Source organism: Erinaceus europaeus, chromosome 8 (assembly GCF_950295315.1).
Source record: "Erinaceus europaeus chromosome 8, mEriEur2.1, whole genome shotgun sequence".
Classification (NCBI taxonomy): domain Eukaryota; kingdom Metazoa; phylum Chordata; class Mammalia; order Eulipotyphla; family Erinaceidae; genus Erinaceus; species Erinaceus europaeus.
This window is the reverse complement of record NC_080169.1, coordinates 62,699,493-62,712,259: the sequence shown is the minus strand read 5'-3', so window position 1 is coordinate 62,712,259 and position 12,767 is coordinate 62,699,493. Positions and strand designations below refer to the sequence as shown.

At 33.4% G+C, this 12,767-nt stretch overlaps 1 protein-coding gene across 1 annotated transcript in view; it reads right to left on the bottom strand.

Annotated features, from left to right (window-relative positions):
- The window catches only part of SEMA3D (semaphorin 3D), a 227,712-nt gene that overhangs the window by 70,979 nt on the left and 143,966 nt on the right, over window positions 1–12,767 (bottom strand). Inside the window, exons 7-8 of the mRNA XM_007530229.3 lie at window positions 10,728–10,856; window positions 3,844–3,986 (exon numbers count right to left, since the gene is read on the bottom strand). Of these exons, the coding sequence (XP_007530291.1) occupies window positions 3,844–3,986; window positions 10,728–10,856 (272 nt within the window). The remainder of the gene's footprint in view (window positions 1–3,843; window positions 3,987–10,727; window positions 10,857–12,767) is intronic.

Sequence of the window (12,767 nt, the reverse complement as noted above, 5' to 3'; positions counted from 1 at the left end):
GAGAAATTGAGAGGGAAAAGGGATAGAAAGGAGAAGAAACAGAGAATGACCTGCAAGCCCTGCTTCACCCCTTGTGAATCTTCTTCCCTGCAGGTGGGGACCAGGGACTTGAGCCTGGGTCCTTAACTAGGTGCCACATCTGGCCCCATTTCCACTTTTTTTTAAACATTGTTTTCCCTCACTGTCTGTAGGTAGAGTTTAAATTAAATTCTTTAAAATGAAAATAAAACGTCTTGTCTTTCAATTCATCAGTTAAATCTCAAATGTCTTGCTTTCTGTACACACCTCTGAGTTCCATTTACAAGATTTCTCTGTTCTGTAAACAAATGATACACTGTCACAATACTGTCTGAAATGCCCACCCTCTTTTCATTCTTTAGTGTTAAGTCATCTTCTTACAGTGCAATTCAAGTATCACTTATTTTCAGCTTCACTTAACATACAGTTTTCACCTCTAATGCTACCACATAATTGTGATTATCTGTTTATATCTCTGTTATCTTCACTAAAGAAAAGCAGAGTTACCTGCTTATCTTGCAGTGTTTAGTTTGGTTTATTTTTACCACTGAAGTTAGTTGATATGCTATCATGTTGTAGAAATAATAAAATAATAAGTGATTGGGTTACAGATTTGAAAGCATTTATCCTTATTGTGTAAGCAATTCTTTTACTCCTTGTTGTGTAATTTTGGCTTATTTCCAAATCTTCTTGACCAATAACTATATACTACTAGGTCTAACAGTAATATCTTTCACAGATCAATGAGACAACTCTTACTTTGTAGTTTAAAAGGCAAGGAAATGCCTCTGAGATTGCCAACACTTTTCCACTATATAGAAGGCATTAGTTAAAAAATGAAAGCACTTAGGAATGACAACATGGGAGTTGAGCAGTAGTGCGGTGGGTTAAGCACACATGGCACAAAGTGCAAGGACCGGTGTGAGAATACAGGTTCAGGCCCCTGGCTCCCCACCTGCAGGGGAGTCACTACACAAGTGGTGAAGCAGGTCTGCAGGTGGCTGTCTTTCTCTCCCCCTCTCTGTCTTCCCCTCCTCTCTCCATTTCTCTCTGTCCTATCCAACAACGACAACATCAATAACAACAACTACAACAATAAAACAAGTGTAAGAAAAGGAAATAAATAAATATAAAAAATAATAATAAAAGAACGACAACATATATGACTATTTCCAAGTAAATGGGTACTCCAGAACTATCTTGGCAAAACAGTATAAAGGGTTTCCATGTTATAGATAAGTTTTCTAAATTCAGTAAAACATAACTCTGTTAACTCTTAATTTAATCACTTCTCTTCTAGATCTTTACTCACATCTATTTAACTCAATTTAGCCTCATCACATAAACACACATCTGTTATTATTTGTTAAAGTAGAAAAAACAATATTACAATTAACCCAGTAGGTGGAAAATGAAACAACTGAGAACAATAAAATGTTCTAAATAATATCAGAAGAACAATTTTATGTGCAAATATAATAATAGAAATAAAGAGTTTTTAATTAGAAATTAAATTCATTTTTGTCCTGTAGGACATAAACTATTTTTTAGACACTTCAAATTATCTTTAATCTTGATAATGAGAAGACTGTCTAGGAGTGCTCATTTCTGGCCAGAACTTAATCCTAAAACTCTGGGGGCGGGGAGTGGGAGGGTGTCATGCCACAAGTAAGAAATACAAAGAAAGTATTTGTAACCATTTGACCTGAGTGTCATATATGTAGTGGGATATTCTGATGATGGTTCTCACTTTAAATAATTTCTAAGTAAAGAGACACAGTAATGTGAAATCCATCACAGTGTTTTTTTTTTTTTAGAGAGTATTCATCTGCCATATTTTCTCATTTGATCTCACAATATGTTAATTTTTTATCCAAAGACAATAGCATGACAAAATCTTGCTGTGTGGCCTCAGAGAATTTTTTTTTGTTGTTGCTATTGTTGTGGGAAGATTTATATAGTACAATTCTCTCTGCTTTTTTTAATTCTACAGGGATTTGTACATAATTCAAATAAAGTTTCCCATGGTGATACTCAAAATGTAGATTATAATTTTAATATAGATGCTTATAAAAGAGACACATATTTTAAAATAAGCATTTCTATCTTTAAGATTAACTTTTAGCGGGAGTCTGGCGGTAGCACAGCGGGTTAAGCGCATGTGGCGCAAAGTGCAAGGGCCAGCGTAAAGCTCTCAGTTTGAGCCCCAGGCTCCCCACCTGCAGGGGAGCCACTTCACAAGTGGTGAAGCAGGTCAGCAGGTGTCTATCTTTCTCTCCCCTTCTCTGTCTTCCCTTCCTCTCTCCATTTCTCTCTGTCCTATCCAACAACGACAGCAATAACAATAACTACAACAAGGGTAACAAAAGGGAATGAATAAATAAATACTTTATAAAAAAAGATTAACTTTTAGCATATTTATACTGTGATCATAAACAAATTAATTGTTATAAATCAATTTCTATCAAATGGAATAAGTTTAAACAAGAAAGAAGTACTGGGTACATAAAGCAAAGACTTGCTAAATAGTCATCAGAAACTGACACTTGAAATACATTTAACTTGGGATTTTGGAGCCTCAGCCATGAGAGTCACTTTGCATAACCATTATGCTATCTACTCCCACTGCATTTAATTGAATGTAAATCTTTTATGACATATTTAACATAGTTCATTAATACAAATGATGTCAATCCACAGCAAAACAGTGTTGAGACACTGTTGCTAGATGGCATGCTTCAGTACACTAACACAGGATGGACTACTCTAGCAATGGTCATTCATCTGTAGTCAAGAAGCTTCACAAGAAATTTCTGTGAATTCTTAGATACTGAAAGAATAGGAATGCTTTTTAGAGAATCTGTCCCCTGAGGGGGTGAAAGGCTCAATGGGAGACAGCCTTTCTGGCTAGAACACTAGGTAAAGAATGACCAGTGCTCACAAGTTGGTTTTATTCAAAAGCCATGTTTTCATAAGTAATTTTAAGTGCAGTGGAGGTTTGTACTTCTGCCCCAGGAAGTGTTCAAAAGCCTGAGGGCAAAGATTGAGGCAAAAAAGTAAGAGGCTAGAAGGTAAAAAAAACAACAAAACAAAAAAAAACACAAGTACAAAGAAAGATTCCCCTTGAGAGTATTCATTAACTTAATAGCTTTTCCTTTTAACAAATGAGTTTTATGTTCAAGGTGTCTGTCTATTTATGCAGAACTATTTCAGTGAAGATAAGTCCAATTTAGAAAACAGGCTGAAATTAAAAGCATAATACTGGTCAAATTATCATTCTGTAAAGCATATCTTGAATCAAATCAGAGCACTAAGCATAAAATGAAGATGACTGAAATTCATGTAATTTACATAACACATTGTGTCACTAAATCTATTATGATTGTTACATGTAAAGACACATCATTTTACATACACGGTATGTTTTGATAAAATTATATGCTATGGTTCTGTTAATGTTTGCTACTTTAGTTAATTTTTCAAACTGTTTCTCATTTCAAGATAACCTTAATGTATACAAACATTTTTGCCTCCATGAATGAGGAGAAAGTGACATTCAAATAATAACTGGCTGAGGAATTATCAGTCAGTAAAAGAAACAAGCTGCCATAAAAATCAAATACCTTGGTACTTGTCCAGGCACTGGAAAAAATAAATTGCAATATTGGAAACATCTGAACCCCTTTATTATTTATTTTGTGAATATCAGAATTATATGTATAACAAAATATATACTACTACTTGTGAATAACAAACATTGAACTTCAGTTCAGCATTACCTGGCAATTACCTACATATGCCTTCAGTGAAAGAAATATATCTTACCTTACAAACTCTTCCAACTCGAGAAAGGATGGTCCTATCAGAAGTACTGCCTTCTTGTGACGATTCACGAAAAAAGAAATATATTTTATCATCATCTGGATTATAGGTGTCTGGGATGGGGAAAGTTCCAATAAATTTTGCTCCTATTTGAAAGAAAACGAGGTATAAATTAAAATGCTAAGGTAAATTAACCATGAGAGCAGTACTATAATCTTTTAGATATGAAACAATTAACAGTAGACTAGCCGAGTTAAAGAAAAAAAAAAGACTAGCTACAATGTGGGAAATAAGAAATAGAAACAAATAAGCATGGCACATACAGAAATTCTTGTTAGCATGAAAAAGTCTGGAACATCCCAAAGACCATGACTAGGTGATACATACATTCTTATAACTCAAGTAACTTAAAATCCTTTCAAATCTGTGAAGTTGTGCCCCTCTTATCCTATGGCCTTGTCAATATTTTCATTTTATAACTAAAACTTAAAAAAAAATCCTTTCAAACCTGGAGACTCTATGATTTTACATTACTTTTAAAATTATGTACTTACTATGAACTCTACCATGGAGATTTTAAGAAAACTGTAAACATATCACAAATTTTGGCATAATGTGGAATTATTTTTCTGTTTTGTATAACTGCCAAAGTGGGAAAAATTCAAACAAACAACAATGCTTGGGCAGACTCCAGTGAAACTGGAGTATCCCTGCCATTTGATGGATAAGTGACCAGGGTTAGTTATTTTTCTTTTCTATGCCTAAACTACCTCATACTTTTTAGTCATTGTCAATATCATCTGTACTAGTGACACATTACTTTAGTTCAGAATTAATAATTTTGATTAAAGAAAAGAAGACAAAGAGAGTGGTTATTGAGAATTGTAGGAAGGCCACAATTGTATAGGAAATATGAGACACCTGGAAGGAAGACAAAACATTGTTTAGGAAGTAGAAGCAGAAAACAAAAGTTTCAATAAAAGAAAAAAACACATGAAATGTGAAAAATATCAACATTGCCTACTCTAGAATTTCACCCAAAAAGCTGATTACTGTATATCCCAGGAGTATTGAAATACATTCTCTGCAAATATCTAGCCATATGTCAACAATACAATGCATAAGACATCCACAACAGCCTTCCTTCAATAGATAAAACTTAATGTTTGATTTCAAGTGATGGGTAGTTCATTCCATTGTCCTAGCTTCTTTAGGTCAACTCTGAGTCAGTCTCCTGCCCAATCTCTTTTTTGTTGAAATGAGAACACAACAGAAGAAGAGAGAATAGGAAATAAAGGTATAAACTTTCCCCTTTGTTCTTCATTATTTCCTTGTTCTTACTCTGCAGTTCAGAACTCAAACAGATTCTTAAGATTTCTGATAACTTCAACTTGATATGGTACCAGATAGCATGAAAATTACTTTTTTAAAAAACGCATAGGTGTTTTTCAAATTTGTTTCTAATTAACCATAACTTGATAAGATCAATTAGCAATTTCCATTTAGTGTTTTCTAAACCCACCCTATTTTAAATTATTGACAGATCACAAAACTTTTGTTTTTGAACTCCCGAGCAAAGATTTCTTAGAAGTCAAATAAACACTACTATTTTAAAGCTTAAATATGTGGCGTTTTCTTTTTTTTAAAAATCAATTTATTAAATAAAAAATTTTTAAAAAAAGTGGTCCAGGAGGTGGCACAGTGGATAAAGCACTGACTCTTAAGCATGAGGTCCTGAGTTCAATCCCTGGCAGCACATGTACCAGAGTGATGTCTGGTTCCTTCTCTCTTCCTATCTTTCTCATGAATAAATAAAAAATTTAAAAAAAAATCAATTTATGCAAAATTTTGTTCAAACTGGTCGATGGGGTACTATGAAAAAGAATTGTTTTAGTTACTATATTTTAATGCTAAGATGAAAGAATATGAAAATTAATAAGAACTGACTCTTTACTGCAAACCAATCACAGTCTGGGTTAAAGAAATACTAACATATGGCCAAGGTATGGCTAAGGAGAAGATCCAACCTTGATGTTCCTCATGACTTGAAAGGAAATTGTAACAAAGAGTAGAGGAAAAGACAACCAAGTTGGGGTTCCCACAGACAAAGACCAGGCATTAGTAATACCTATAAAACTTTAAAAATATATGTGACAGAATTGAAATTTAAAGCTGCCAACCTGACTGAACATCTCCATCTGCAGAGCACATGTATTTTTAAAAGTATATAAATACAAAATAAATAAATCCATAAAAATTGGGTCTCTTAAGAATCTGAGTCCCCAAAATCAGCATTTTTTTTTTTCTGAGAAAAAACTGTTACAGATAGAACTCATTAACACAAGCTCAGGGTTGTCAATACATGCACAGAGAATTTGAGTAAGGACTAAAAAAATACTACTGAAGCTATACAGGAGTGTTTACTTTGACAAATAAGTGGTTTCAATATAGTGATTACCACAAGTAGAATGTATCCCAGAATTTAAGTTAAAACTGAAGCAATATATTAATAATGGTATCTCTTGCAAGCTAATCTCTTATCAGACCTACTCATTGATTGGCTTGAATTTATAACTAATAATAACATAGTACTACAAAACTTATACAAGCCTCTTTCCAGAGAGATAAAAGTGTTAAAACAGATGAAAGGTATAATGAATGCCAATGCTAAAGAATGTAGTCTCTAAAGCTTGTCAATACTCACAGGTGCAAGACATGGTTGCATAACTGATGGCTTGGGCTATTATACTTACAGAGTTCAACAACAACAACAAAAATAATAACTAAATGAGGGGCTGGACCTTGGTGTACCTGGTTAAGCACACATAGTGCTAAGTGCAAGGACTTACCCCCCACCCATTCCCCACCTGCAGAGGGATTGCTTCACAAGCAGTGAAACAGGTATCTATCTGTCTTTCTATCTTCCTATCTTCCCTTCGTCTCTCAATTTCTGTCTTATCAAAAAACAAACAAAAAAAAACAATTAAATGAAAATGAGAAGAATGTACATGAACTAAAAGGATTACAAACAAAAGTAATAATTCATATTCTCATCCTGCAGAAATGCAAAAGCCAATCCATTTACACTATGTAAAATATTAACCATGTGTTGCCAGATATTGTGATTTGAAATGGTCAAGATTAAGACTATAAAACCAGCCCACATTCAATAAATTTTATGATGATATCAGTGCAGAAAAACAGAGAACTTCTCCAAGTTATATTTCCTTTAATTCTCAAACATGTTTATTTACTGTGTTTATTCAGTAGCTACTTTTCTGGACTCTAAGTGTTGATTCTTTTATATGTCATATGAAAGATTTATCTGGGAGTACTGTAAGAAAATTCACTGGTGGCAGTGCTTAAGCCAAGTGTTTATTTTATATGAAGAAATATAATTATAAAAATAGCATAAAATACTGTTCTATTTAATAATTTAAATAACAAGCATACTTATGAGTTAAAAATAAGTACATGCTTCATGAACAGAAGAGTCTTTCTTGCAGATTCAATTGAGGTACTGTCTTAAGACATTGATGTTAGTATTTTATGATAGAAACTCTTTCCTGACTTGCTGCCAAATTGGAGTGAAAATAGGTATCATTTAATCAGTGAATGATATGCATAGTTGTTGAATTAAGTAATTTAAAATAATACCAATAGACACCTGGACTTTATTATAACACATTTTTTTTCTCCATTAGCATTAGAAGAGTATTCACTAAAAGGAATGGGGATTGAAAAATAGCTCATTCTCACAAATTTACTTTTAGCAAGCACCAAGTGTATTTTGCCAAATAAAAACAGCATAAACCAATGTGACCTGCACTTCACATCACTTTCATTTATTCCTATGACACTATTTTTACTTGCATAAGGACACCTCCACAATGACTTAATACATAATGTCATGCTCTCTTTTACTCCCTCTTGTAATATTTTTTCCAAACACACCGAAAAGCGTTATCCTTTTGTGTGGAAGGAGACTTTACAGTCAACAGAGCACTCATTGAGACACTTCAATGAAAACTACCTCCATATGTTAAGTAAGAAAATTTAAAACAAAAGTTCTCAATTATTCCGTGAAAGAAAACAAGAACACATGTATCAAAAACATCATTGTTTTCATTTACTAAATGGTTATGTCTTAGTTTTATCCTAAAATTCTCACAAAACTCTACTGTATTTGAGTAAATACACTAAGTTGTATCTAAATTTCTATTACTTACTATGCTTTAAAAGTAAGTTGATAAAAAGAAGTATGAGTTCAAGCCCTGGCAGCACATATAGCAGTGTGATGTCTGATTCTTTCTCTCTCTCCTATCTTTCTTATTAATAAATAAATAGAATATTAAAAAAATAAAGTAAAAATAAGGTAATTTTGGGGAGTCGTGCTGTAGCACAGCGGGTTAAGCGCAGGTGGCGCAAAGCACAAGGACTGGCATAAGGATCCCGGTTCGAACCCCGGCTCCCCACCTGCAGGGGAGTCGCTTCACAGGCGGTGAAGCAGGTCTGCAGGTGTCTATCTTTCTCTCCTCCTCTCTGTCTTCCCCTCCTCTCTCCATTTCTCTCTGTCCTATCCAACAACGACAACAACAATAATAACTACAACAATAAAACAACAAGGGCAACAAAAGGGAATAAATAAATAAATAAAATAAATATTAAAAAAATAAGGTAATTTTAAGTTAGTATCACAGGAATTTATATTTTTAAATGTAACTACATATATATATATATATATATATATATATATATGTCTTCATCTACTCATATCTAAAGAAACTCAAAGCATCATTAAATAACTGGGAATTTTAAAGAAAAAAGAAAATAGAGGAATAGTGTAACTATCCTGAAAAAAAAATCTAGGTTATATAATCACCTTATTAAGCAGGGTGAGAAAAATGCCTGAATCAAAAATGGTAGTTTACCTAATTATCATTTCCTTGCATTCTATGAGAATTTTTATTGTGCACCCTGGCCTTTCTTATGGTTTTCTACTAACATTGTTTATTGTTATATTTGCCGGTGTTTAAGAATCTTTTTTCTTATCTTTCCTCCATATATCAAAATATTCTATTCCCAGATAAATATCTTATATTTAAAATATCCACTGCTGTATCTTATCTTACCTGCCGCTAGCCATGCAATGGATTCTTGACACAATTAAAAAACAAACAAACAGATATTTGACTCCTTAATTAAAAAGTAGACCATACATCACTTTCTATTGGTTTCAAGATAATCCTGGTAGCTTTCCAGTCTTGTCTCATACTCTCTTGTGCTCCACACATTCATCATCCATGAAGTTAGCAACCATTCTCCATAGATCCTCAGAAGTTATTAAAAGAATGTTAAACTAAGGTGAATGCTCCATGCTTTGTAGTTCTTACCATGAACACTAAAAACAACATGCTATTGAACAAATTGTTCCTACGTTTGTTTCTTTAGCAATACTCCAGACTTTTTTATGAGCATATCACAATTAAGGACAAAACAAACAAACAAAGACGTAACAGTATCTTAAAAGAGTGGTGATATAATGATATTTACTATCCTAAGAGAGTGAAATGCAATTTATGTTTCATTTCACAGCCATAAGCATATCTTTTTACAGATAAGAATTCTTTTCTATTGGTAGACTCCATGCCATCACTTTGGAACCAAGAATTTCTATAAAAACAAGGCAAGAGGAAACTCTCACAGTGCTCAAGAAAAAAGCCTTGCCTTGCATGCATGTCAAATAAATTAGTAAAGGTGAGGGTAGTCTAAATTTGTTTTCCCTATTAATATAGCTCTGTCTGGTAAAAGGAGATCACATTGTTGGGTAAACAAACTGATCTGGTAGATTTGAGTAAATAAATGTCTTAAAAGTGTTTTTGTTTATATTGTCACTGCTGAAATGATACTGAAAGACTGAGAGATTGCCCTTAGGAAGTCTCTACCCAGGCTTCCTCTTCTAAGAATCAATATTTATGGTGGGAATTATCAATAGAAATGTTATCTCCTTTCTTTTAAACAATGCTTTTTTTTTCAAGGGAAAAGAATGAATTCATTCATTAATTAGAAATTAACATGGTTAGAAAACCATGATAAAGCCTGATTTACAGCCAAGCAGTAAAAAATAAGCAAACAAAAAGAGTCCTGCTTTGTTCCTTGGATTAATTTAATTTAATTTAATTGGGTTAAGAGATAGGTTTTGTTTGTTTTGCTTAACTCAGAATATAATATAGTCTCTAAACCAAAAGATACTCAAAGAAGCTGTCGTTATTACTGTATTTAAAACTTGAGTGACTCAGGAGATGGTACAGTGGAGTAGTGCAAGACTTTTGAAGTCCCGAGTTCAGTCCTCAGCACCACAAATGCATGCTTTATTTTTCCCTCTTCCTTTTGTTCTCTTTCTCAATCTCATTATTAGACTAATGAATCCTTGCAGTTTAACACTTTTCCACAGGGCATTATTACAAGCAGTATCTCACTTAGTCATTAAAATACAACCTGCAATAGAAAATGTGTTGACTTGAACCCCATTTCTGCAACTGACAAACTGTTAAGCCCTTATCCAATTTCATATCTATCTTAGGTTTATCACGTTTAGAAAAATATATAATAATAATAAGCTGCATATGTCATTATGAATATTTTACAATTTATTTTGAGCTTAAAACAGTGGTAAGGACAACAACTCACATACAATAAATGTCAGACACTATTGTCATATGCAAATAGGTTCTAGAGATTTGTTAAAATTAGTGGGGGATTGTTTCAAATGTATTTTCAAATGTTGTTATAGCTGTTATCGCCATACACATTTGAATGAATAATAATGAGTTCCTTATCTATCCAAAAGAAAAATCAAAACAATCAAAGTGAGAAAAATCACCAACCACTGAGCCAGTAGTGCTCTGAAATGTCAGTTCTGATGTAATGGTGGTCAAGAGTTGGCCCAAGGGACCGAGTAAACGCAGTATCTTTGCCAAGGAAATCAGAAGCTGTTCCAGAGTAGAGGTACTCATCTGGGAGGGAGAGAAAATACATAAGACTTTTTAAGGTATAGTCACAGACATATAGTATACAACATAGTATTTCCACAGTATGAAACCAGAGATATTTATTGCTTACCATCAGGATATATTGTTTCACAAAATTTAACTTCAGATTTTGAAAAATGTGCACAGTTTCAGAAACAATATTTCAATTAGCTTTGGAAAGCTGACACTTAATTGAACATATACATGCCAGTCTTCTGAATTAAATATTTCAAATATATGAGAATTTTATGAATTATCTCTTTTTCCTTTCTACGTGAAATTCAAAGATCTATAATAATTGAGTTCATCTCGGTGGCAACATAAAATATTAAAAAGTTTCATAAAGAAGAATTGATTCTGTAATCAGTATTTACTTAACTGACACAACCTCAATGACCACAACTTTTCTTTGCCTAACCTCTGTTGAAAAGGAGCTTTCAGCACTGAAGTCAATCTTTGTAATTAGAACATGTTGCATTCCTTGTAGCTAATCATGACTCTAATAGCTCTGATAAACAGAAATTCCTGAAAAGGAAAATATGTTGCCATTACTGCACACTAAAGCTCTTTGTTCTATTATTTATGTAAAGAGCATGTCCATGTGTTAACAGAGGGAGAGAAGAGGGAAGGGGAAGAGGCAGAAAAGGAGAGGAAGAGAGGAAATGGATGGAGATGGAGAAGAGGGGCTGGAAGATGAAGAAAGAAGAGAAAGTCGAGGAAAAAAGGAGGGTTGGTGGAAGATAAAGGAAAGGAAGAGAAGAGAAAAGGGAGAGGGAGAGAAAAAAGGTTTGTAGGAAGGAAAAGGAAGAACACGAAGAGCACTGGTCAATCTTTCCTAAAACTAGTCAGTATATTGGTAAAAGGATGAAGATGGTGACAAAAAGAAAACAAACAAATAAACAAACAAAATAATAATAAAAGACTTTAGATATTATCCCTTTGAAAGAAGAACCTCTGAGTAGTAGTTCAAGAAATAAATACCTTTTGATTATACTTAATAGATCAAAGTGAAAAAGTCTAATCTCTACTGAGGATTTAGATGTTTTGAAATAGCTAAAGGCAAGAACAATGAAAGGCATTGTTTACCACTGAAATCCACTTTACCAGAGGAAAATATTTTTTAAATGTAGTTTTTTATAAGCCTTTCAGATACCTTCTAAGTCTTCTGATTATATTAAATTAAGATAAATTCTAATGAATTGAGACAACCAAACCCAATAATGACAACAGTCAGTTGCTGAAGAAAAACATTTTAACACACACAAGAAATAAATTAGATGAAGTGGTACAGGACTGCTTTCATCTCTTAAGAACAAGATCCTGGCCAATAGGATACAACAGTATATCAAAAAGATTGTTCATCATGACCAAGTGGAATTTATCCCAGGAATGCAAGGCTGGCGCAACATATGTAAATCAATCAATGTCATTCACCACATCAATAAAAGCAAAGCCAAAAACCACATGATTATCTCAATAGATGCAGAGAAAGCCTTTGAAAAAATCCAACACCCATTCATGCTCAAAACACTGCAGAAAATGGGGAGAGATGGGAAATTCCTCAAGATAGTGGAGTCCATATACAGCAAACCTACAGCTAACATCATACTCAAGGAACGGAAGCTGAAAGCATGCCCCATCAGATCAGGAACTAGAGAGGGCTTGTCCATTATCACCATTACTCGTCAACATAGTATTGAAATTTCTTGGATAGAAACCAGGCAAGAGAATGAAATCAAAGGAATACAGTTTGGAAGGAAAGAAGTCAAGCACTCACTATTTGCAGATGATATGATAGTATACATAGAAAAACCTAAAGAATCCAGCAGAAAACTACTGGAAGTTATTAGGCAATATAACAAGGTGTCAGTCTACAAAATCAATGTAAAAAAAAAA